Below are 23,099 nucleotides of genomic sequence, written 5' to 3'. Positions count from 1 at the left end.
AACAAAACGATCCTCCAACAACCCACCCGTACTGCAACCGGAAACACGATCACACACAGCGGAAAGGCACGTACACCGTTTGTGTGTGTTCGTTCAGTATGTTTAGGCCACAGCAGCAGATCATTCGCCCTTCGCACATTTCCACGGGGCTGGGGCTGGGGCTGGTTTTTTTTCATTCACGAGTTCTCACTTTTCCACTGGGCCGGTATTTTTCCGCATCGCCGGCAAATTAAGTGAATATGAAATGGGTGAAAATGGAATGTTTTATCATTCCCCTCCCGCCCCACACTTATGCTGCTGCAGCTCAGGGGTGTTGCTTCTTATCTGCTCTGGTGTTTTGTCCTTCTCCCCTGCGCCATTCTTCTCCCGCGATGGTGTGTTTGTTTATGTTTTACAGTGTTTTTTTTCTTCTTTCTGCTTCTTTCGCTCTTATGAAGTTATTCACAATCATGCACGCTTGTACGTTTGAGTGCTGGTGTTGCTGTTGTCTGTTTTTATGTTTCCGTTTTTTTTCTCTCTACATTCTGCCAAATGTCGTTGCGTTTAGTTGATTAATCATGCGTGTGGGTACTTTCCGCCGTGACCAATTGTGTGTGCCAGAGCCAGAGCTTGAAAGGTGGCAGTTGGTTTGTGTTTTACTGTGGACGAAACCGCAGTGGAATTTCCATTTGATTGGCAATTTTCCACGCAGTTAGATTGTTCATCATGTGATTCTGGCGAGAATTTTTTTGATTACACATTTTGTCGGAAAAATGAATCAAGTTAAAAAAATAGATAACCGAACTTTTGATTAGCTTTTTAGATCTACTCCCAACCTACGAATGGAACTATTTAGAGTGCTAGTGAAGCGTTACAGCTTCATCACTACCTGCGCGCCAGGTAGCATCCATCTGCAACTAATTTTCCATGTATCGCTAGTGGCCCACCACATACGCCCAGCACATGTGGGTGATGGGGGCTGTGTGGTCTGTGTCATGTTACATTTATTCACGCTCACACTGCTCTCGTATGTGCGCACCCATGAACAGTAGTGACAGGACCTTTACCAAACTGTCTGACGATGATGATGTCGTTAATTAGACGCTACTGTGCTTGCGCTCTGGCTGGGTAAAACCGAGCGGCACGAGTTTGCATGCGTGTGGCTCCAGACGCAAGGAGAAATTAGTATCACTTTTGCAGGCCAGTTGAATGTTCATGTGAAACGCATCCATCATCAACGCGAACGTGCGCGAGGGAGGATGCTTATGAGAAAGGCACACACGAAGGCATCTAATTATCACTTTACCATCACACCATCGGCACGCTGACCAACGTGTGCTCGGTGATCAACTCGTGAAAATATGCTTTTCGGAGGAACGTTTTCTAATGGGCGGCTTGACGGATTGAAAGTGTTTGGGGTTGAGTCATTCATAGAGAGTTGCAGATGATTTCATACTAATAACAACATTTTAAGCATTGGCAGCACATGAAATCGACAAGACAGGATGAGTTATCTTTTTCAGAAAGAGATCAAATGTAGGAGATAGTTCTCAGATTCAAGTGGACAGATCAAAGCCATTACTCCACATCTTTTTTGGCCTATCACGACGCCTCTGTCCATGTGGAACGGCCTGGAAAAGACTTTATGGGCTGGGTTGTCCGGTGCCATTCTCAGTACATGATTACCTTACAGCATTGAAGACATCATCATTTTAAAGAGGTCAAAAATCCCTTTGAGCTTTTTCTCTAAGAGCTAAGAGCAAATTCGTCAGTTTTGGACAGAGTGCATGTCTGAGAGGCGTGATACTGGGTGCTGCGACTATAAATGTCCTATGAAGTCCCAGCTTCGTCCGTTGTCGTAACAGGTGTTTTGAGTGGAGACTCTTCAATGGCGAAAACCATTGTAAGTAATCAAGGTTCGTCTAGCGAAATTAAAAGGATTAAAATGTGAACAGAAATCTTGCAATTGTAATATCCTCAGAGAACCATTCCCTAAAGATAACATTTTGAAATCAACTGATGTTGTAATACCATGCTACTATCTGCCCTTCTCTACCATGTTGTTAGTCTTGGAAAATCATCTCAAACCCCTAACCGAAAACTAGCTTAAGCAAAATCACCTTATTTATACAGGAGTTTAACGTTAACAGTGCTACAATCCCACCAGACAACGGTGGCCCTTCAAAAACTTCCTTTTGGACTGGCAAAAGGCGCTCACTGACTTTATGGCGAAAAGTCTCGTCCTCGCCTTGGGCAGAACGGTTGATGGGGCAGACGCATGGTTCTGTTGAAACATTTCATTTATGAATAAATTAGCACCCATCACGTGCACGTGATAACAGTGTGTATTTTAATGGTAAAGAAATAAAATTGCTCCCCAAAGATATGTGCTGCCGCATGCTCATAAACTGGCGCTGCTACTGCTGCTGCTCTCTTATCAGCTTTGCAGTCATTATATCGCCCGCCAGCACCAGCTTCTTAGTAATGGCAGGGCAAGGCACAACAATCATACTTGAAATAATTGTGCAGAATTTGTTTTTTTTTTGGTTCCCCGACTCGGCGCAAATTGCAACCGGAACAACGTAAACGCTATTTGTCTTTTATTGGTTTCACTTTTTGCGGTTCTCGCGACGCAACTCAACTACGGTTTCAAGTTGACGGCGGTTCGATTGCAGCATATTTCCGTCCGAAGCGCTGGTGTTGTTACTGATGCTCTGGCACACTACCGAGGCCGGTGGTGGAATTTATCGCTCCTGGAAAAATTGATTTATTTCTGTGCCGTTTCTGTGCTTCCCATATCCGGCAGAACCAATCGAAAAACCATTCGGTGTTGCTCCGTGTTTGCTCGATGAGTTTGTGTTTCCGACGTTATGTTCCTCAAATTTCGTTTGTCGCTTTAATGCGTGACCTTTAGAAGAGTGGTGGGTGCGCGCACGACGAGTTCCCGTTTTGTGTGGTTTTGTGACGAAAGTATCAAAGTCCCGCTTTCAATAAAACCATCGATTTTGGTTCTGTTTCTCTCTCTCTCTCTCCCCCACTCTGTGCTCCCTCGTGTGCAACGGACCACAGGAACCGGAAAGGCTTTTTGAACCCCCCCGGAACACTGATATGATGGGGGGGGGTGGTGGTCTGTGTCTTCTACCTACTGGTATCGTTTTCTCATTCGCTCCCTGCTTTATTGCTGTCCCTGGGACGGACGGACTAGCTTCCCGGGGGGTGGGGGTAATGTTCGCCATCGATCGTTATTATTATATACCCCCGGTGATGTTTTATGATGGTGGACAGGAGGGCGAATGCAAACGGATCCGGAGAGTTTGTTTGGGGTGTGTGCGCCCGATGTGTGTTGAAAAATCAAACAAAACCACACGAACCACACGCCGCGCCACTGTGCATAAAATATCTGGATCGAAAACCATCGCCCTTGGAATGTTGTTGGCCGGAAAACCGGATAAAGGATGGCTGGGAGTCTAAGTAAGGGCGCAGGAGGTCCCTTGTTTGATCGGAAACCGTTTCGGTTTTCCCTGAAGCACATGATTAATTTCCAGTCCGGCCGGCCGATCATGATGATGCTGGTGGGCTCGGTAGACATTACCCCCGGACGATGATGTCCTTGATTTACCACAGCTTGTTCTGGTAGATTTTGAGTGGTAGAGTTGAAGTTTGAAGCAAAAGAGATATTTTCGAATCTCTGGTAAAGAGGAGGAAAAAAACCCCGAATTGGGCAACGGCAACTCCATCCTACTTATCGCTTATTACAGCAAATTCTTTGAAGGGTCAGTAAAACGATGTTAAATTGGACGGTGGGGATGGGACCTGGGACCTATTTTTATCCCACCGTGGGTGTGTGTTTCGTTCCAACGTTGGCCGTCGAACCCGGGACGAATTGGCAAGCAATAAAGAGCCGTCTATCCTCTTCTCTCTCTCTCTCAAGGGAAATACGAGGAAGCCCCGGTTTTTGGTCGGTGGAGCTGATTCGAGGGCAAGCCTTTCGAGAGGAGTCGGCTTTTCATCGGGCAAACTTTAGGAGATGGAAGCTTTTCGCAATTTTCTCGTAATGTGTGTGTGTGTGTGTGAATGTCTGGGCTGGTTTCAATTCCATCTGGTAGCTTTCCACCTCTGTATTTTCTTTTCTGCGCCACCCAAAAAAATAACACGGCCAGGCTTTAGATATCATGATCCCTAGAAATAGCCGAGTGAAAGCTAATATTTATGTAGCTCCTTGTTCTTCGTATCCTTGCGCGTTTCATGCCTTCTACTTCTGTCGTGGGGGGGGGGGGGGGGGGGAGGAAATTTTCACTCTTCTTGGAACGAGCCCATGGTACCTTACAATTGTGACAGGAGGATGCTCCACTTCCTGTGAAGGATTTGTTGTTACATGTTACTTGTTTTATCTAGCGATGCTCCCGGTGCAGTAGCTCGAGGCTGCAAAAAATAAGCTCAAACAGGTGAGCAAAGTTTGAAGTGTACTGGGAAAAATTATACGTTTTACGGTCGAGTTGAAGTACGAAGTGCAAAAGCGTTGTTGGCTAACAGACAGCTATCGATATGCTTGCAGGCAGGCAGGCAACTTCACGAACCCAAACTTTACCATCCGCGAGTTTATTTTGGGGCGCTGGACTGCTTGTTCTGTAATTACCCGTGGGGTAGTTGGAAAATCAGACTTCCACAAATTAGATTTGAGAGTTAAATATCGTGCGATTGAGGGATTTCGTTCGAGCGAAGTTTGTCTTTACAACCCGCAAGGTTTTAACGACTCTGGTCCGTAAATATTTTACCAGTAAAGGTATAATTACTTAACTTGCCAAATACTTAGCAGAGCTGCCCTCTTTTGGGGGTAAATTAATAGATCTCAATCAGCCTCCAAAGCGACGGACCCTCAGAGCTAGAGTGCAAAGTCAATTGAAGATGAAGTTGTTCGTAGCACAGAAGACCGGTTGTCGCTGCAATCATCCAATTCAGCCACACAAATTGGATTAGCTTCGTGTGAGCAGACTGTCTTCTTCTCTCTTCTTCGACAAACAGTGCTGAAAGATTTTTATAAAACGGGATTCTTCTTTGACTGTTACAAGCACTGTTCTGAACTTCTTGTACATTGTTTCCCTCCCGCTAGACAAGCTGCGCTGCATTATTTATAACTAGTGCACGACGGTACAGTGCAGCGACACTCTATCACGTCTCAGTCATCGTTCTTGGTGCGCGCGGATAGTAAATCAGGCCCTGGTCGCCCTTCATAAAGCTTCCGATCTCAAGAGAAGCATATATTATGATGATGATGTTCGTGTGCAGCAGAACAACACATGCACAGACAGTTGTCAACACAAAGGGGGGATTGGATTGGAGGGGGGTAGGACAGACCTCGAGGGAGCTCGTGTGTCGGTAGAATTGTTGATGGGAAGCCCACCGTAGAATAATGGGTGGCCCACCCCCGGGTGCGGTGCCCGGAAATTAGATTATTCGATTTGATTGACACTACAAAAGACGACCAACAACATGTTCGGCGGTGTGGTGTATTGAACGAGGGGAAGGGCCACCAGACCAGACCAGCCGCGGGGACAGTTATTCGATACGAGAATCATCTAAATCATCCTGTGTGTGTGAAGGGGGTTCTTCCTGCCCAACGCCGGGGAGAGATTGCTCTACTTACGATATTTATTAGAATTTGGCAGACATTAAACGTCATCTTATAATCATAATTTTGAAGTAATTTCTTCTAAGCGAGCACTCCCCACTTTGGGAGACTTAATCCGGCCGTGGGCACAACAAGGAAAACAGAAAGTTAATTTAAGGTAAATGCTACCGAATGGAATTATAAAAAAAAACTCTCGTCCCCCGCCACCAGAACTGTGAGGACCCAAATACAAAATGGCCCCTCTAGGAGTTTGTCCAGCCGTGTCTCTGAAAAGTATGATTCGTATCCTGGGATCCCATCAGCTTCTTCTGTAATGCCATTTGGACGCTCGTGGGGATAAGATGATGCGAATGTAGAGCGCAGTGGGTGTCAGCCTTGCAAATGATGATGATGACGATGATGATGTAATAAAGCTTTAATTTTATTACTGTTTCGCTTTACATGTTTTTCGGTGGCAAATGGACAACCCTGGTGTAAACTGCCGGTGCGGTTGCTTCGGCTGCTGCTGCTACAGTTTGGTGTCCAGTAATGTGATCCAGCTGCGTGGGGTGTTGATGTTCTTGACCAATATATTTCATTTCTGCTAAATTATCTCGTCTGCTTTGGGTGTACATGGAGATTGTTAAAAATGAGCTGGAACAGTTTAAACCCCAATCCCAGACGAGGCTGGATTTAGCACAAGATCATTTCTCCTGATGCTGGATTCTAAGTAGTGTCATATTTATTTCTTATGGTATAATTTATAAAACTCATCCCTATTTTTTATCTTCCTCTAACTAATGCTCAGCCGAAGCAGAGTCTGACTGGAACGCTGGTCGCGCAGGAGAAAAAATTAGATCAATAAAGTCCAGTGCCAAAGAACGTGCCACCTATCTAGTTGAGCATTGAAGTAGGAGTGGGATAAAAAGTCGCGACTTTGCTCGATGCACCCGCCACTGTGTCTAGCGACTGGCATAACGCCCTACACCACCCTGCACATGAGCACTAAAACCATCAACTCTCACCGCACGTGTTAATGGTGTCGCTTTTGGGAAGGCAGCACCGGCAGCATCACGACGACACCCGACCCTTGAAGGCGTGAGTGGTGTGTGTCTAGCCAATGCAATGGAAGTGCGATAGGAACTGCAACAGTAGAGAGACCACCTCCATCCTCCATGCAAAGGACAAAGGCATCGGGTTCCAATGACCTGGAAAAGCTTCTCGCTTGGGGTTTTTAGCGCGTTGGTGGTACTACGATGGTACTAAATCAATATTTTTTCTTTTTTAATTGGACTAAAAGAAAAGGGTGATGATGGCTGGGAAGACTAGAGCTAGTCTCTATGCTCCATTGGAAAACCCCCATCCAGGCTCCTTTAAAGGGACAAAGAATTAGGAATTAAGCAAGCTAAACAATTCTAAGCCTGTGGTGAAGCTTACTTTAACAGTGATGAAAGCATAGGAAAAGTTACTTCAAGTTCTTCACCAAAGAACATAATTCAACTCCCCCTTCTGTCTACTGGTTTCGTTTGCGCGTTACTGTTACGGTCACGTGTTCGGCTGCATTGTTCGGTTGTAGCATAACGATTGCTGGGAACTGGTCGGTGTGCGATTCTTGGTATTTCTGTGCCTCCCCGATGGTCGGGTTCGTGATCAGCAACTTAAAGTGTGTGTTTCCCCACACATGTGGCAATGCTGCTGTGACAAGCGATTCTCGGGTGGGTGCAGCCGATGTGCGTGCAGCTATCATCGACGACACTGCTCCATCCTCAGCGCTGGGGGGCAGGTCTGTGTAACGGTTGGGGTCTCGTTCGTGTCCATGTCATTGAGATGGTTGACGTGTGTTAGGTTAATAATTCTTCTGCCATCCTTCTCCTACCCCTCCGATCCCCTTTCCCGATCGGCCCCAATGCCACTCGGCCAGGGCCAGATGTAATGGGAAGGATGATAGAAAAAAGCCCGGTTAATTAATCAGCAGGAAGCTCTCGCGTACAGTGTGGGACATTCCACACTGGATGGGGCAACGCAACTGTAAGCATCCGGAAAAAAATGCAGTTAATCTATATTTCTACTACATAGGAAGCGAGTTCCATGTTTCGATGCTACTCTTCTGGGTGTTGTGTCCACTGGTTAATACTACTTGTCGGTACTTACATCATCATCGACCCGTCTCGACGCTCGATCGGCCATCCGTTACATCATGATACAGGCCCGTCGAATAGTTGTCAGCCACTCCGACCGACAATCACGGGATTGGCGAAGCACTACGCGGAAAGCATAACTTATCGACACAGTGAAGTATTCGAGGGATTTTGCAGGGATTTTTGTTGTTGTCTGTAGTTGTTATTTCCTTCCGTCGAGACGGCGATCGTGTGAACGATCGGAAGATATGGGCGAGAGAGCCAATGCCGTCGTCTGCTTCAACTGAGCAATTTGTGAATGAATTTTGAACTGTTCACACTGGGCTTTGGTGGGGGGTCTTTTTTCCTCTCTCCGTTTGTATCTACATCAAGCAGGAAAGAAGGAAAAGGTTGTGCTCGCATACCACTCCAAATACGCGGAAGCGATTGCACAAAATGCACCAGGCACACCACAAGGCACAAGTACGTCACCGGTGTAAACTCCGATTTTTTACGCATTCGGAGGAAGTTTCACCGTAAACGCTACTATCCACTGCTTAGGTGCTTCATTATGCTGATAAACTATTTTAATGCTCTGCTTTTGTAGTTGGTTGGTTTGTTGGAAAGCTCTCGAAACTCCCACGGTTAGGGATTATTGCCGTGCTGCTTGCTGCAGTGCTCTGCCTCCAAAGCGTTTCTTTTCTTCTCTTCAAACCGTTGCATTTATGTAACTTTAAAAAAGGCAAACGCTTTCTCAAAATTGCCAGCCAAAAATTGTCATCCTGAAAGATCCAAAAAGAGAACTTTTCATTCAATTTCAGGTTCAATATGGGTGGCGTACCGGAAAGGAGCAACAACAATCTAGACGGATGTAATATTTACTTTTATGCAAAAATATGTTCCACGCTCCAAACCATGCCCGGCTCGAGGGGGGGAGCTTGGTTTACTCTCGTTATGCTAAAATGCTGCCGATACTGATGATAACGGAAGTAAATATCATAAATCGACTTTAACCTTTCAGAGGGCGTTCCACCAAAAAAAAAGACGAGCTGAGCTGGGCGGGAGTTGTGTAACGAATGGAAACCGGCGTGAACCCCGTTGCATTATTGTCGGGATTATGATAAAAAAAATGTACACTCAATAATCGACATTCCATGACTGGTGGTGTGATGGAGACGGAAACGGAGACCCTGATGTGTGTGTGGGCTGTCGATGCTAAAGGGACGCGAGGCGAACATTTGCGTTGGTTTTATGAATTCAATTAATGGGAACAGAATGAGGAGGGTTGTGTACGTGAAGAGTATGATGAAAATGTTATTAGCTGTGTAATTGATTGAAAAACGTTATCGATGATCGGGTCGGAACTTGGGTTGCCTTTTCATTCCTTAACTTTCCTTATTAGTACGGATAGCTATATTGATTGAATCCCAAACCTGAAAACTATTCTCCAAAAATGCTATTCTATCTTGCTTTCGGATCGGTGCTTTGGACGTTAGCTGGAATCTTCGCAATTTGTTAACTCTCTCCCTGGGTCCTTACAGTCAGTTGCTATCTCGTAGTCTCTGTTCGGATAAAGTTTTTCGATAGAGATTTGCCCAAAAATTGCTGTTGGTCACAGATGAAGCAACACCGGAGTCTCCTGACTGAGTCGGGAAGTCCCTGAAGTCTGAAGTTTGAGACCGGAATTCTAAAGAGATGTTATCGTCATCTGATCATTAGAATTATTTATTGCATGGATTTCTTCCTCTCGGACTTGGACATGTACGACAAGATTTTATAACAAACTTCATCTTGTCCAGGATAATCTTCACCTTTGGGAGCGATGCTCAGGCACCTGGATCCGAGTTTCACAACGATTAACCCATCGGACGAGCTAAAGTTGTGGCAATTTTAACTCTGGTGTTCAGCATGTGCCTCTCTATTGCCAATTTCTTAAGTGAGAGATAAAACTCACACTCTATACATACCATACTATAATACAGAAGACGATAAATCGCCTGGCCACAGGGTCATCGGATGAAAAATCGTGAAAATCAGTCCATTTTTTTAAACGCATCCACCAGTCCACAATCGCTCCTAAATGATGAATAATCCTAAACGCTCTCTACCTAATCTCTAATTAAGCTGTGCTTGTTCAATCGTCATTCAATCATTCCTTGTGCACGGTTCCCCTCATCCAAAAGCCCGGTTGGTGGTCTACTAGTCGCCGGCATTCACCGCTTGGAAAACTTTTAACCCAACACTTCAGACAGAACCGTGTGTGTGGTCATTGGTTGTGGAAGATAGGGGATGATGGTACATCTCTAGCAGCAGCTAGCGTTGCTCCATTCGTTGTGGTTTGCATGTCGGATGCTGTTTAAAAATCGATTTCCACTGAACCATCCCCATTTGCACTGCCCAAAGTTTTTGCCCGTCCAATAACATAGGATTATTTTTCTTTGCCATCATTCCAGTTGCAATTCCAGAACAACATTACTACACACCAACATCAACACGGAATATGGTGCCCGAGATGGTGCACTGAAGGGGCGCTGTGGCAGTCAGGCAGGCAAGGGACGTGTCGGAATAGACGACGTGTGCATCGGGTGGTAAATCAACAGCGCACAAGCATCATAAGCTTCTTACCTTATCGGGAAGCCCCCTTTACACACCGACAACGCAAACCTCTCCCGATACGCCAAGATGGGGAAGCTGCTGTCGAAAATATTCGGCAACAAGGAAATGCGAATCCTGATGCTCGGTCTAGATGCTGCCGGCAAAACAAGTATGTGTGTGTGTGTGTGGTTGCACCCAATTCCAGCCGAAGGGTTGCAAAGGAAAAGCAAATCGTATCGTTACCCCTTGCTTCTTTCGTTTCAGCCATACTGTATAAGCTAAAGTTAGGTCAATCGGTAACCACAATTCCAACCGTCGGCTTTAACGTAGAAACCGTAACGTATAAGAACGTCAAATTCAACGTGTGGGACGTTGGTGGGCAGGATAAAATTCGACCACTCTGGAGGCACTACTACACGGGTAGGAAGCGTTTTTCACCACCGAAAAGGCCCATTCTGATCTCATTCCATTTCATTTTTCTACTTGCTGTGTTCCAGGTACGCAAGGATTAATTTTCGTGGTAGATTGTGCGGATCGCGATCGGATAGATGAAGCGCGGCAGGAGCTGCATCGGATAATAAACGATCGCGAAATGCGGGACGCGATCATACTGATATTCGCCAACAAGCAAGACCTGCCAGAAGGTGAGTCTGCAGTTTTGCAATGAGATGGATTTCATATATGCCCTCAAGAGAATAAAAAAAGGTGTCGAGTAATGCGCTTAGGAGGTGATAATGAACAGGAAGTGGTTTATGTTGTTGGGGTGCTGTGTGTGTGTAATCGGGCCGTAGAATGAACAAAATATCGTGTGCGCAATGCAATATAAGAAGGAACGCCAGATTAGATTACACGCTATCGGGGTTACTTTTGGTGTACATGAACCCTCGGAGGGATGTATGCGCTGTAGGGTCATATAACCGAAATATTACGTGACGAGATAAGTTACCTTTTTAATGTTCTGCTTTTTGTTGTTGTCTTGAACGGGTGTTTAATCGTGCAATTCATGATGAGCTGTTTGGGATTGTATCACTGTACTAGAAGTGAGATTCATATCAATACTAGATGAAGGTTAAAGATGTATAGGAAAGAATGTTTTTATATACATAAAAGCCTGCCGGGTTTGAATTCTAATGCATTTCGTCTTTCTTCTCCTTTCAGCAATGAAACCTCACGAAATTCAGGAAAAGCTTGGCCTGACGCGAATACGCGACCGGAACTGGTACGTGCAGCCTTCCTGTGCCACCACCGGCGACGGTCTGTACGAGGGACTGACGTGGCTAACGTCCAACCACAAATTATGAGAATAATTGTAAGCATCGCACCGGACGGGGAGGGACCGTGGATCCATAGGTCCGCGTGATTGTAGCAGCAGCAGCCGGTCCGTCGACGCCACCGCCGCCCTAGCAAGAGCAGAACATCCCCACAATATAAATATATAAATATATTTAAAGCGTATGCAGAAAATCCTCCTCCCTATCCTCCTCCCTACCCTCCTTCTCCTCCTCCTCCTTGTGGCCGGTCCCGTTTCATCATTCGGCTCCTCCGCTCATTTGTGGGAAGCATACTAGCTGCTTGCCGCTTTGATTTGGGTGAAATGAACACGCATTATCCTTTATATCATATAAAAGTAGGACACAAAACACTAGACTAGCATTCGCTGTGCGCGAAGTACGGTGGTAAAGCAAAAGGGGGTTACAGAAGAAATTAGGGAGAGAGAGAGAGAGAAAGGAGCGTACAGAATCACTCACATCTAATCAGTGCAACACAACACGGCGACTGAAAATAAGGCGCTCCGTTCTCACCTATACGTTTTCCGCCGGCCGCAGGACAAACACGAGCAACACGAGGGTATAAAAAATTATCTAATGCTAATCTATCAAAATGCATCCAGCAGGAGAGATCAAGTGAAGGGAAAATATCGTTAAACACGCGCGCGCTCGTTCATCTCCTAAGAAGAGGGTGTCTGTCTGTGTCTTCACTCCTGTCTTTACACATACATACGAGATCATACACACACACACAAACACGGCTATGTATGTAAAACGTATATACATATGCAGTAAATAAGCGTAGTCCAATGATGTTCTTAGAAGGCTTGTTAGCAGAGAGACTCCCATATGCATTGCAAGTCGTAGGGGGGCTAAAAAAGGAAAAAAGGTGGCTAAAGCAGCCTAAAGCTAGTGATCCGATCCGATATCGCAAAGCAAAAACACAATGCTCTATAGCTATACAGCACACATTTGCCTTTTTCATACGATCGATCTGCTGCAAACACGTTCCCCCAATAATGCCCGTCCTTGCCGATTTCTAGCTGATGATTGGTGATCGTGTAACGCAAGCTCATCCGAATGTCATCGCGCACGGCATTTGAGTTTTGGAGGTGTGAAATATCGTTAGAGAATTGCGGTTCGAACCTTCCGGTGTTTTGTGTTTTGGTCAAATCTGTTCAACACTTCATTCATAACAACATTATATACGGGAAATGTAAGAAACGGAACGATCGCTAGGTGAGCAAGTGAGCAAATTTAGACACGCCATGCACTCTACTTCTTCGTTCTTCCCAAAGGTTCCCCGGGATACGTTCGGACTGACGGATGTTAGGCAAGGATCGATTATCGGACAAAAAAACAAGCCACAAATAAAAAACGAAAACAGTTCTGTAGTAGTAGCATTGTCGAGTTGCGGTAATGTAATTAATGATCTACAACCATAGCTGGCAATCTCGTTCTCGTTCTCATCTAGCGTGGGAAACTGTAGCGGAAATAGAACTTGAAGTATAAAACACCACATTAGAAATCACACAAATCTGAAATCACGTTATTTCCCTTTCTACCGAGCGATACTGAATTCTAAACACGACTCGGAAACGGAGTGCTAGGCCTCACCAGCCATGGGTAGAGATCGGCCGTTTGCGGTAATTAGCTGATGAAGCGGTCGAAAGCGTCGCCGCGGACAGGAATTTGAATTTGTGTTGCTTGTGTTCTTTGTTTGGCCAAAAAAGAAAAGCGTTTGCGGCGGGGTTTAGGAAACTAATAGCCGGGCTTTGCCACAAATCAATATAAAACTTTATGAAACGTAATAGCAACGATCGATATGAAGTTAGGTAAACAAAAAAGTAACGGAAACAAACAAAACGAATAGAACACTCCGTTCGGTTAGCTGTTGAATGTTCATTTAATCTGTATATACTGCACACACCTACAGTTAGGACACGCTCCTGGGTAGGAAAACTGATTCAAATCCCCCGTTTAAAAGCGACACTCTGTGCACCATCGTCCCTCTCTCTCTAACATGAAACAAACAGTTGCGTGGGCACATACACGAATGTGTTGTGGCGTGTGTGTGTTTCTTCTGTGTACATTCTATAGAGCCAATATATACTATAATGGGAGATAAAAAAAAAGTTTGCTGCTGCTGCGTTTTGCACCAGTGGTACTACTACTTTCTCACTCGCTTGATAAAAGATATAGAGGATGTGAAGGACGGAGGGAAAAACAGACACCGGGGGAAATTCGAAGATGGGTGGAATTAGCGAGGTAGGAAAAACGGAGGTGATAAACACGACATGAAAAAGAAAAGAAAGAAAGAAGAAACTATCAGTAACAGAGAAGATAACACAGAGCAAAGGTGAAGAAGAAGAAAAAGAAAGTTAGTAGCGTTAGAATTTAGATGCAAGAAGACAACAAAAAATCTTGCTAAAAACTGTCGGAAGAAAACAACTATGTTTTATTATTTCTGCCTGTGTGTGAGGGATAGAGAGAGCGAACAACGTTTGTAAATATTATTGTACGGTAAAAGAGGTAATAAAAAAGAAAAACGGCAACAACAACAACAACAACAAACAAACAAACAAACAAAGCAACTAATTGATACTATGTAAGAGTAAACAAAATAAACGAATGGGAAAACAAAACAAAACAAGCGTATTATAGTTTTTATGTAGTTGTTTTTATATTGTAGGATGTGTCAGGTTATGTCATGAGAATGACACACCGGACGACCCAGCCCGTAAATTATGAAATTCACGAAATAAGGACACGATTGATCGTCCTTTTTTCGTTATTTACTCAATCCTGCAGTGCTACCTTCTGGAATCAAGCATAGAAAGAACGAAAAAGCTTATTTGTTGTGCGAGTGTGTAAGAAAGAGATAGTCAACCAAGCTTTCAACGATAGAACAAGCGTGAGACTGAAACAGGTAGATACGTAGTAAGTGAGCGAGAAAGCCAGCACCATTTTCGCTCGATACCGATCGCCGAAGCAGCTTCTCGTTTCGCCTGCACATATACTGGGGCGAAAATGAACTTTCTGGCGGCTAGTGTGGCGAAAACGATGATGAAATATTTCAAGCCGAAATTAGAATTTCAAATTATTAACGGAATGTGAGTACAATCCAAGTTCAACAAAGAGAATAGGCAGCATTCATTAGAAGATTGATCTCCCAATTAGATAGTAGCAATGTGAAATGAAATGTATTACAGGGCTTTCAAACCGAATCAAACTTCAAATCTGGTCCATAATTTACACTTTACTACACCGGCACACGTTTTATCCCCAGAGTTGTTTTCCTGTGCTCCACCAATCAGACCGACCTCCCTTAGCTTCCGGGGTTTCCGCACTGTCTTCGCTGGACCACCAGCGGGTGGTCTTCGGATGCTTGGCAGACGGAAAGCACTGCGAGACAGGGCGAGCAGAACGAAGGCAAAGGTGAACTTCATGTTGGCTGAACGGTTGACTGGGTTGAACTGAAGATAAAGAAAAAACGTCTTCCAGCATTTATAGTTCAATTCAACCAGTAGCTTCAGCATGGTAATCGGCATAGATCTACTGCTTGTACGGATGGCTATCAAAAACCCAACCTAATTTATATATATTTAACTTAAATAGAAATAGACGAACATGCCTTTAGCACACATTTGTTCAGGGATTCTTTATTGTTAGTGAGGGATGCAGATTTTCTTCCGAAAAAGAGTAACGTAGGGCTGTGCAAATAAATTACAGATGTTCGTGTTGCCAGCCAAATTAATTAGGGTGCGGACAATGCCTTGAACAATGCCTTTCAATCCTATCTAAATGGGATGGACTTGGACGTTTGGCTTGACACGGGTCTTACCTTCTCTCACCACATTGATTCCATAGTCACTAAGTCTAGGAGAACTCTTGGTGTTTTGAAACGTGTGTCCCGTGACCTTTCCGATGCCTGCTATTTGAAGACTTTATTCTGTGCAGTGGTCAGATCTGTGGTGGAGTATTGCTCGGTGATCTGGTCCCCGTTGGCAAGGATCCACATAGATCGTTTGGAGGTCCTTCACTAGGTTTGCCCTTCGGAAAACCACTGGTGATTGATCCTCTGCCCTGCCCTTTTACGAGGACAGATGTCGGCTGCTTGGCCTTGCATCTCTTGAGGAATCGCCGTACCCGATCCCATTCCTCATTTATTGCCGCACTCCTGCTTGATCGCATCGATGCCCCAGCTTTACTTAGCAATATCCCACTATATGTTCCCTTCCGTGCTCTTCGTAACCGTCCCCCAATTTATATTGCCACAAGCCATACTGCAGTGGGTCGCAAAGATCCCCTCCTTATTGCAATCGAAACGTGCAACTCCTCGTCCCATCATTTGATTTTAATATTTCCCTGCCTGTTTTCCGATTTCCCGGTTGTCATCCCCTTCCTAATCTTTTCCTGCGTTTTCCTATTTTCCCTTTTGCTGCCTTCTGTCTTTCTGTATTCCGTAAATATAAGATTGCCAGTATAGCCAAGGGCAAACTGTAGAAATATACATGAAAATATGAAAAAACTTAACTTCATTCTACCAATTTAAAAAAAAATAAAACATTAAATAAAGTTTTTTTTAATTGATGCTTGTCAAATTGGTTTCCTTTAATAGATTTTAGCCATGCCTCGCTTCCTTTAATTTATATTTACAACACAAAACAACTGTTTGATTTTCCATCGCAATCGTGTGATTGAAATTTCCGTTTCCGCGGGCCTAGAAGGATTCAATTGGAAAGCGGTAATTATGCACCGCGAACACCGATTTTATCCCTCCCGTTTCGCTGCAATGAAATTAGCCAACGCGCTGAGTAATACAGTGATGAATTCTATCGATTCGCATCAGCACCAAATCGAGGGGTGTTCACCCCAGGAAATGGGACAGTCTCCGGGAAGAATCTAGCGGTACCACTCGATCGGGCCACTCTCTTGTCTGTCCCCAAGTAAGGGTTCGGAGTGAAAATGATGCCAGAACGATGTTTGCCGGAAGTCTTATTCATCGTGTTCGGCCCACCGCGAACTTTACCTTGCTATGTCTGTGTATGGGTTGTACAGTGGAAGCAGCAGCAAAAGTTTTCTTAACGAGCATTTCCTTTTCTCCACTGTGTCCTGTTGGCGGATACAGGGGCCCGGTTTTTGGCAAAAGAAGGGAAGAGTTTCTTCGCTAGTGTAACATACTTTAGTACACGTGTAAGACTGAAGTCAAATTTTTGGTCCAAAATGTATGTCCGTATTGAAGCAAGTTGGTTGAGGAAATGAAGGTAGAAAAGGAAAACTCTCTATAAGAACATTAATGTCCAAAAAGTAACTTAAAACAATGTTTCAAGTTGTTTAATTTTATTTAAATTGGTTAATATTAATAAACTACCAAATTCAGGATTTTTTCTTATATTCATTTTTTTAAATTAACGTACAATTTTGAACGCGTAGCACATTTGTTTCCCAATTAAAATAATGCATCCATGGTAACATGTTTAAAGAGCTACAGTTGCATAATACAACGGGCTCACTGGCACCGATATTGAAACTAGAGCATAATTAAAATGTTGAAGTGCATCATCATACAAAAATGCTCTGCCTGCAGCAGGTAGATCGAAGACCACAAGCCACCATGCGCCTCCATCGCTTCGCTCCCAAGGGCAACCGACGGTGAAGAGAGTATCCCTGCCAACTTGGATCACCGGTACTCATCAGCACCATCGTCGAGTTGAATCGAACCGAGCCGTGGCTACTGCGATGCCTTAAGCTAACTTTATCCTTTCCCTGTGCAGAGCGAAGTGTCCCTGGAACGATCGCGCTCGTCATTCGAAACGATGAAGGGCAAGGGCAAAACAGGAACTGTCGTCGGGCTGGTTTCCGCTTTCCGTTTGTGTCGCGTTTTCGCGCTACTTCGTAGGTTTTTCTAGGAGGATGCAAAACTATTCCTGGTGCTGGTGGTGTGAACCAGACGAAATCGGCATCATGGCATTTCCGGTGTTGCTTTTGCTTCCATTTTGTTTTCCCGTTTTTAGGTTTTATTTTGCAACTGTGTGTTGTTGTGTTAGTTTTTTTTTTCCCCATTTTGCTAGCGGGAGGGTTTGTGGTGAGGCTTATATTTTTACTGCAATCTTTGCAGACGAGACTTTTCATATTTTGCTGAGTGTTTTTGTTTGTTTTGTTTTGTGTTCACACTCTGGTCTGTGATGTTCGGAATGTTAAATGTTGGTGCTGCTTTAAGGGTTGGTACAGAGTGTTGTTTAAACGGGAAGTTTTCGTAGCATGCATCTCATTTATTTATTATTGATTTAATTTCTTTTATTATAAACATTGTTCATTTTACTCTATTCATTTTTATATGATTAATTTCTTATGAATTTACGAAAGCTTCTTCTTGCTTATTTTTGTAGTTTTTTATATTTTTTCATTAATATTTTATTTTTTCTTTAAAGTTTTAGGTATTTTTTTAATTTCATTACAATATTATTTTTTATAACTTTTTTATGTATTTGTTTAAACATGATTTATTTTCTAAGCTTTATACTCCTTTTTAAGAGGCAAACTACATATCACGCTTAAAACAACTCTACACGATCCTTTAGTTTGAACGAAACTACTAGCAACTGTACACTGCTTACATCTTGCACCACATTCGGCATGACTTCAGTCCCCAACCATCCCTTCCAATTACCATCCCCCCAATTCCCCGCATCAAGCTGCCTGTCTGCCATATTTGTTAGCTTTATTTATGCATCCAACAGGCCCAGACGGCTGGTGGATGAATAAATAGTGCCAGCTATTTATTTATTTTCTTTTCCGTATGTCTTCCCCCGTGTGCCAGGCTTTCATTTTTCGCGCCCTTTGCCTTCGCTAATGATAAGCAATGCAGGTTTTCCGAAGGGGTTGTGTTGCTTTTTTGCACCGGACCGAGTTTGCCTGCGTTATGAATGTCTGTACAAATATTTGCCAACCGAAATTCCGGTGATTACTATTTGCCCGAAAAGTTTTCATCCACAGCGTGTCATCAGCTTTGTTGGACACCAGTAAAGTAAGAAAGTCTCACCTGGCTTTTGGCTTTGGCAAAGTTTCTTCTAATGTCTGATTTTCGACACTGCGGTAAAGCGAGCGTCTTCCAGCGGTGGTGAAATAATTGAAATGTGTCATCCCGGGGACGATAGGGTGGGAAAAGCATTTGCCAGCGGCTAAAAAGGATTTTGCGTTGACGTTCGTCATGTGTCTGCGGGTGATGGTGTACGGTATGTAAGCGCCGTACACGCACTGGAAAGTCGACGACGACCGACGTGCAAATCTTTCCCCACGGTCACGGTTCCCGCCGGAGACTTCGGCGGCGAGCTTTTGAATGAACGCTGCGAAAGCTGCGTTAAAACAGACAGGACGCCACCAGCAGCCAGCGTCAACGCGAACGAGCAAGTAAAACTTTCAACTATTTCCGTAACGAGCAATGTCGGAAATTTGCGGCATCCCCCTGTGGCACGGTTGCATTTCCTTTCCTGCTATGCTGTTCCTGCTTCTGTGGTGGCGGTGATGATCGTGGTTACCATGGCGTTAAGTTCCATTATCATCTCGCCGCGGACCGGAGCGCAACTGCAACCTGGCTCCGTCCTGTAACAGTAACGGCTTCAGGGCTTTAAGGGCTTCAACCCGGGGTGCAGCAGTAGTAATCCGCTAGTTTTCCGGCTTTCGACGGTGAATGTGTTGTGGTTTTTGGACCACAGGACTTTTCTTCCAGCCATGATGAACGTAGATGCATCACAGTGCCCGAAACTTTGCCGGCATCAGGTGAGACTTTCTTTTAAGCGCGCCCGCGCGTTTTTCTTTGATCCGTGCAGGCGGTGAACGCTCCACGACTCCAGGATTCACTAATAGAAATTTTGCTTGTCTTTGCCTCATCATCCGGCTATCGCTGCCATGCTTGGTGCCGAGGTAACGAAGCTAGAAAAGTGAGTTTAGAGTTATTGTTTTAAAACCCAACTTTGCCCAACTTACTAATCACACCTTTACCGGCACGTGAGAAAAAGGCGGCAACTGAGCGAAGGGGTACTGGTGCCGTTACAAGTCGCTATAATGAGTCACATTACACGTTGAGTTTGCTGGTGGGCTTGAATGTCCCCCCTTTATGTCATTAAGTGAATTGAGGGTAAGAGATGCTTCTTTTTAATATTACAGCATTCGTGAGAAGAGTTTTTAAACTCATTACCGATTATTAAAATGGACGATAGAAAATGTGTTTCGGTTAGAACCTAGTGAAAAAATCTTTAAAAATATCAACTAAACCTCAGAGGAGTATTCAAAACTCCTAAAAGTATGCAATCTGCATGGTTTAGATGACTGTTTAAAGCGTTCGGTATTAAGCTTTTATTTAAATAAATAGTGATATAAAAAGGTTATGAAATTTCCAGCTCAGACAATATATTACTATCAGCCATATCAATGGTTATCAGCATGTTAAGACCTTTGAAGAGATATGCGCTGGAGGATGCTGGTTGGCCGCCGATCAAACTACAACTTAAGGAAACTTTTTCTAACTTTTTCTGTGATTGTATAGGACATTTATATTCCCAGTGCTCACCGAGGCGGGGCGACCCAGTAGTAGATGCGACAACTGCGCCGGACGACAGGACCGGGTTTCAAATCCCATCCGGACCGTTCTTCAGTACTGACTATCCAACTACGGAAGAACCGCACTCTGCAAATAAGGAAGACACATTGTAAACCCAAAACCCGGAACAACTCAGCAGCCACACGTTTGCCAAACATATGTTGGACAAATGTTGGCTGACCATCAAAGAAAGCTTCAAATAAATAGAACCGCTCGAGAAGCAAAGGCAGACAGTGCCGAGTTACAGACGAAGCATGTTGCTGATGCAACTCGAGACTCCGACGTCAGTAAAAGTAACCAACGTCTAGAGTCTCATTTCAACCCGTCGTTGTTCAATTACTGAAGGGAAGCTCGATCCGACACCAGTTGTCTAAGTTCACCTCCGCTCGATGTGTCATCGCGTAAAAGTCCGAGTTAGCACTTTCCAATGAGTGCCGCGCACCAAATCGTACCGCGACCGTATGCCATATAATCGAACGTGTGCCGAAGCGTCATCCGAACGAACCGCATTGTTTACCACAGGTATCATTAAGTCTAGTAAGTCAGAAATGGGCGGCGTGACTTAGGATGTCGTTAGGCCAACAAGAGACTCACCGACGCCTATGAGACATGCATGAGCTTTCTCCAAAACTACCGAAATCCTCTTATTCATGTAGGAGGAGAGGAAGCTGCTCCGAAGTACTTGAAGAGCCCATATCTGTGGAAGACTCCGATCTCGCTATTGTGTCTAGGAGGAATTCGGCTTTCCAGGCTTCGGTGAGTTGATCATGTTATAAGAATGTCACCGGGACTACTTGGTCTGTAAAGTCTTTTCCTGTAAAGGAGGCATGGCATGTCCAGCCGCAGATTGAGTGACGGCTAGGTAAAATAAAAGTTGCTAGAGATTTTTTGAACTGTTTTCGACTTTCTGTACAATTGTAGAACCCTCGTTCGAAGAATTTGAATGAAATATTTAAGATAAATTGCAATTTTGCTGGCAATATTCCATTCCGATGTCCATATGAGCGCAATGGGATTTCTCGCCTCCTCCTCGACACGATTTACGACCAGCTTCAGATTAAAATACGTTTTTAATCAGCGGTACGAGCTTCACGCAAGAGTTGGCAGAAACAGACCCATTGGCCTCGGGTATCGGAACTCTTGCCATGCCATGCACTACATGATGCTCGGAAACCATACACACAAACACAAACACACACACATACACCCATGTACATTTATCATTATCTCTTGCCAAACAGCAAACACAAAACCCACCGAGTACAGCATCGCCAACCGACGCTGCACGCTGTTTGCTCGGTACGCGCTCCTTTCCCATATGGCGTTAGAATACTGGGAAGGAGTACACGAGGGTTCAAAATAACAGTCGACCCTCGATTGGATTGAAGCGCGACGGTTTTTTTTTTTTGGGGTGAAAGCAAATAAGCAAATCCCACCCTATCCCATCGCTAGTAGTCTGCCGGCGAGGCGAAGCAAAACGTTTGTTATCATTTCCCTGCCAGCCATCATCATGGTGTGGTGTCAACCAGGATGCCGTGATCCTACGTGGCACGGGTCTTACGGGGGAAAAATAGTAAATCGTCGTTAGACCGTGCCTCACTCACTCCTCGTACTCGGTTTGTTTTTATCTCAGACCCGAAGCGTCCTGACGATCTGTCACTGAAAAGTAAAACGGGAAAAATCCCGTCAACCCTGGTTTAAAACCTCTTTCTCTCTCTCTATGGATGAGTCTCGGATTCCTGTTGGAGCATCCTGGTGAGCAGTCTGCAATAAGGAAAGAGACAAACAATGGCGAAGATGAATGCAATTTTGAATGGAAATATTTTACCTTCGGCCGGGTGAAGAACAATGTTCTAAATGTGTCGCTAGAGAGCACTGTCAGCAGCTCCGGGGGTTGGATGGTGGAAGCAGCGTACGTAAACCAACCACCCCGTTTGACATGGTAACGGGCTGGACAGGTGAGAAAGATTCCGCACAGGTGAATGAAGACTGAGGCTTAGAGGAAGGAGGGGCGAGAGGGTGGGAAAAAATGCATCCCCTGCTCACTCAACATGCCTTTATAATAGTGGAGAGTCGCTTGAATTTTGCCGCATGGATGAGAAGGTAAATGGTCGAACGGCAAGTGTCACCAGACCACCAGTCCGTGTGCGAGTACCAACCAAGGTAGCAGGGAACTATTTCCAATTGACAGACACACACACACACGGAGTCACACACTAAGTGCTTCATTCTTGCTGAGAAACTGACCCAGGTTTGCTTACGCAATAAGACTGGAGGTATTTTTTAATTGGAATCCTTTGTAGTAGCAGAAGCCTGCCGGCCCGTACGACGTACCCCCCCCCCCCCCCCCCCCCCCCCCCAGTTTAGCAGTTTATGAGTTTTATGAGGCGAAAAAGATTATGGTACACGTTGGCGTGTCGATTGCAGCACGAAGAAGCGGGCGTGATTTTTACCGGTTGACGCTAAGGAAAATTTTGCGGAATTTCTTCCCGTCAATAGGCGCTTTATAGATGCCGGGAATTCCCTATCGATAGGTCGCACTCACCTGCCTGATGAAGCTATAGGAAAAGGAATTTTTGATTAATAAATTGAGTTTTTGTTTTGCGTTTTAGGATGTGAAGTGTGTTGTGGGTGATTATATTCCTATAAGAGCCTTAAATTATCTGCACTACGAGACCAACTTCCCAAGGACACACACACAGACACATTGTCCGTAATTTGTAACAATCTTTGCAGTGCTTCGCCCACCACCACCAGGAGCACCGGTGTCAACTGGGCTCTGTCTCCAAGAGTTACAAATCAAGGTAAACAGCATTAGAGCTAAACCTCAAATCCGTCCCTCGAGGGTGTGTACCGGTGGCGAATGGTCGGAGCCAGCGCGGAAATAACTCGTTTATGTAATTAGTTTAAAAATTACTAAAGATCAGCCC

At 44.6% G+C, this 23,099-nt stretch overlaps 1 protein-coding gene across 15 annotated transcripts in view; it reads left to right on the top strand.

Moving 5' to 3' along the window:
- The window catches only part of LOC118512692 (ADP-ribosylation factor 6), a 33,322-nt gene extending 19,110 nt beyond the window's left edge, over positions 1–14,212 (top strand). For all 15 annotated transcript variants that reach the window (XM_036057494.1, XM_036057486.1, XM_036057493.1 and 12 more), the window contains 4 exons: positions 10,158–10,468; positions 10,564–10,719; positions 10,797–10,943; positions 11,458–14,212. In XM_036057494.1, coding sequence (XP_035913387.1) covers positions 10,387–10,468; positions 10,564–10,719; positions 10,797–10,943; positions 11,458–11,600 — 528 coding nt within the window. In that variant the 5' untranslated portion in view covers positions 10,158–10,386 and the 3' untranslated portion in view covers positions 11,601–14,212. The remainder of the gene's footprint in view (positions 1–10,157; positions 10,469–10,563; positions 10,720–10,796; positions 10,944–11,457) is intronic.
- Positions 14,213–23,099: the final 8,887 nt, after the last annotated feature.

The sequence above is a fragment of the Anopheles stephensi genome, chromosome 3 (assembly GCF_013141755.1).
Source record: "Anopheles stephensi strain Indian chromosome 3, UCI_ANSTEP_V1.0, whole genome shotgun sequence".
In the NCBI taxonomy this organism is placed as follows: domain Eukaryota; kingdom Metazoa; phylum Arthropoda; class Insecta; order Diptera; family Culicidae; genus Anopheles; species Anopheles stephensi.
The sequence above is the reverse complement of the archived record's forward strand: the minus strand, read 5'-3'. Positions and strand labels throughout refer to the sequence as shown.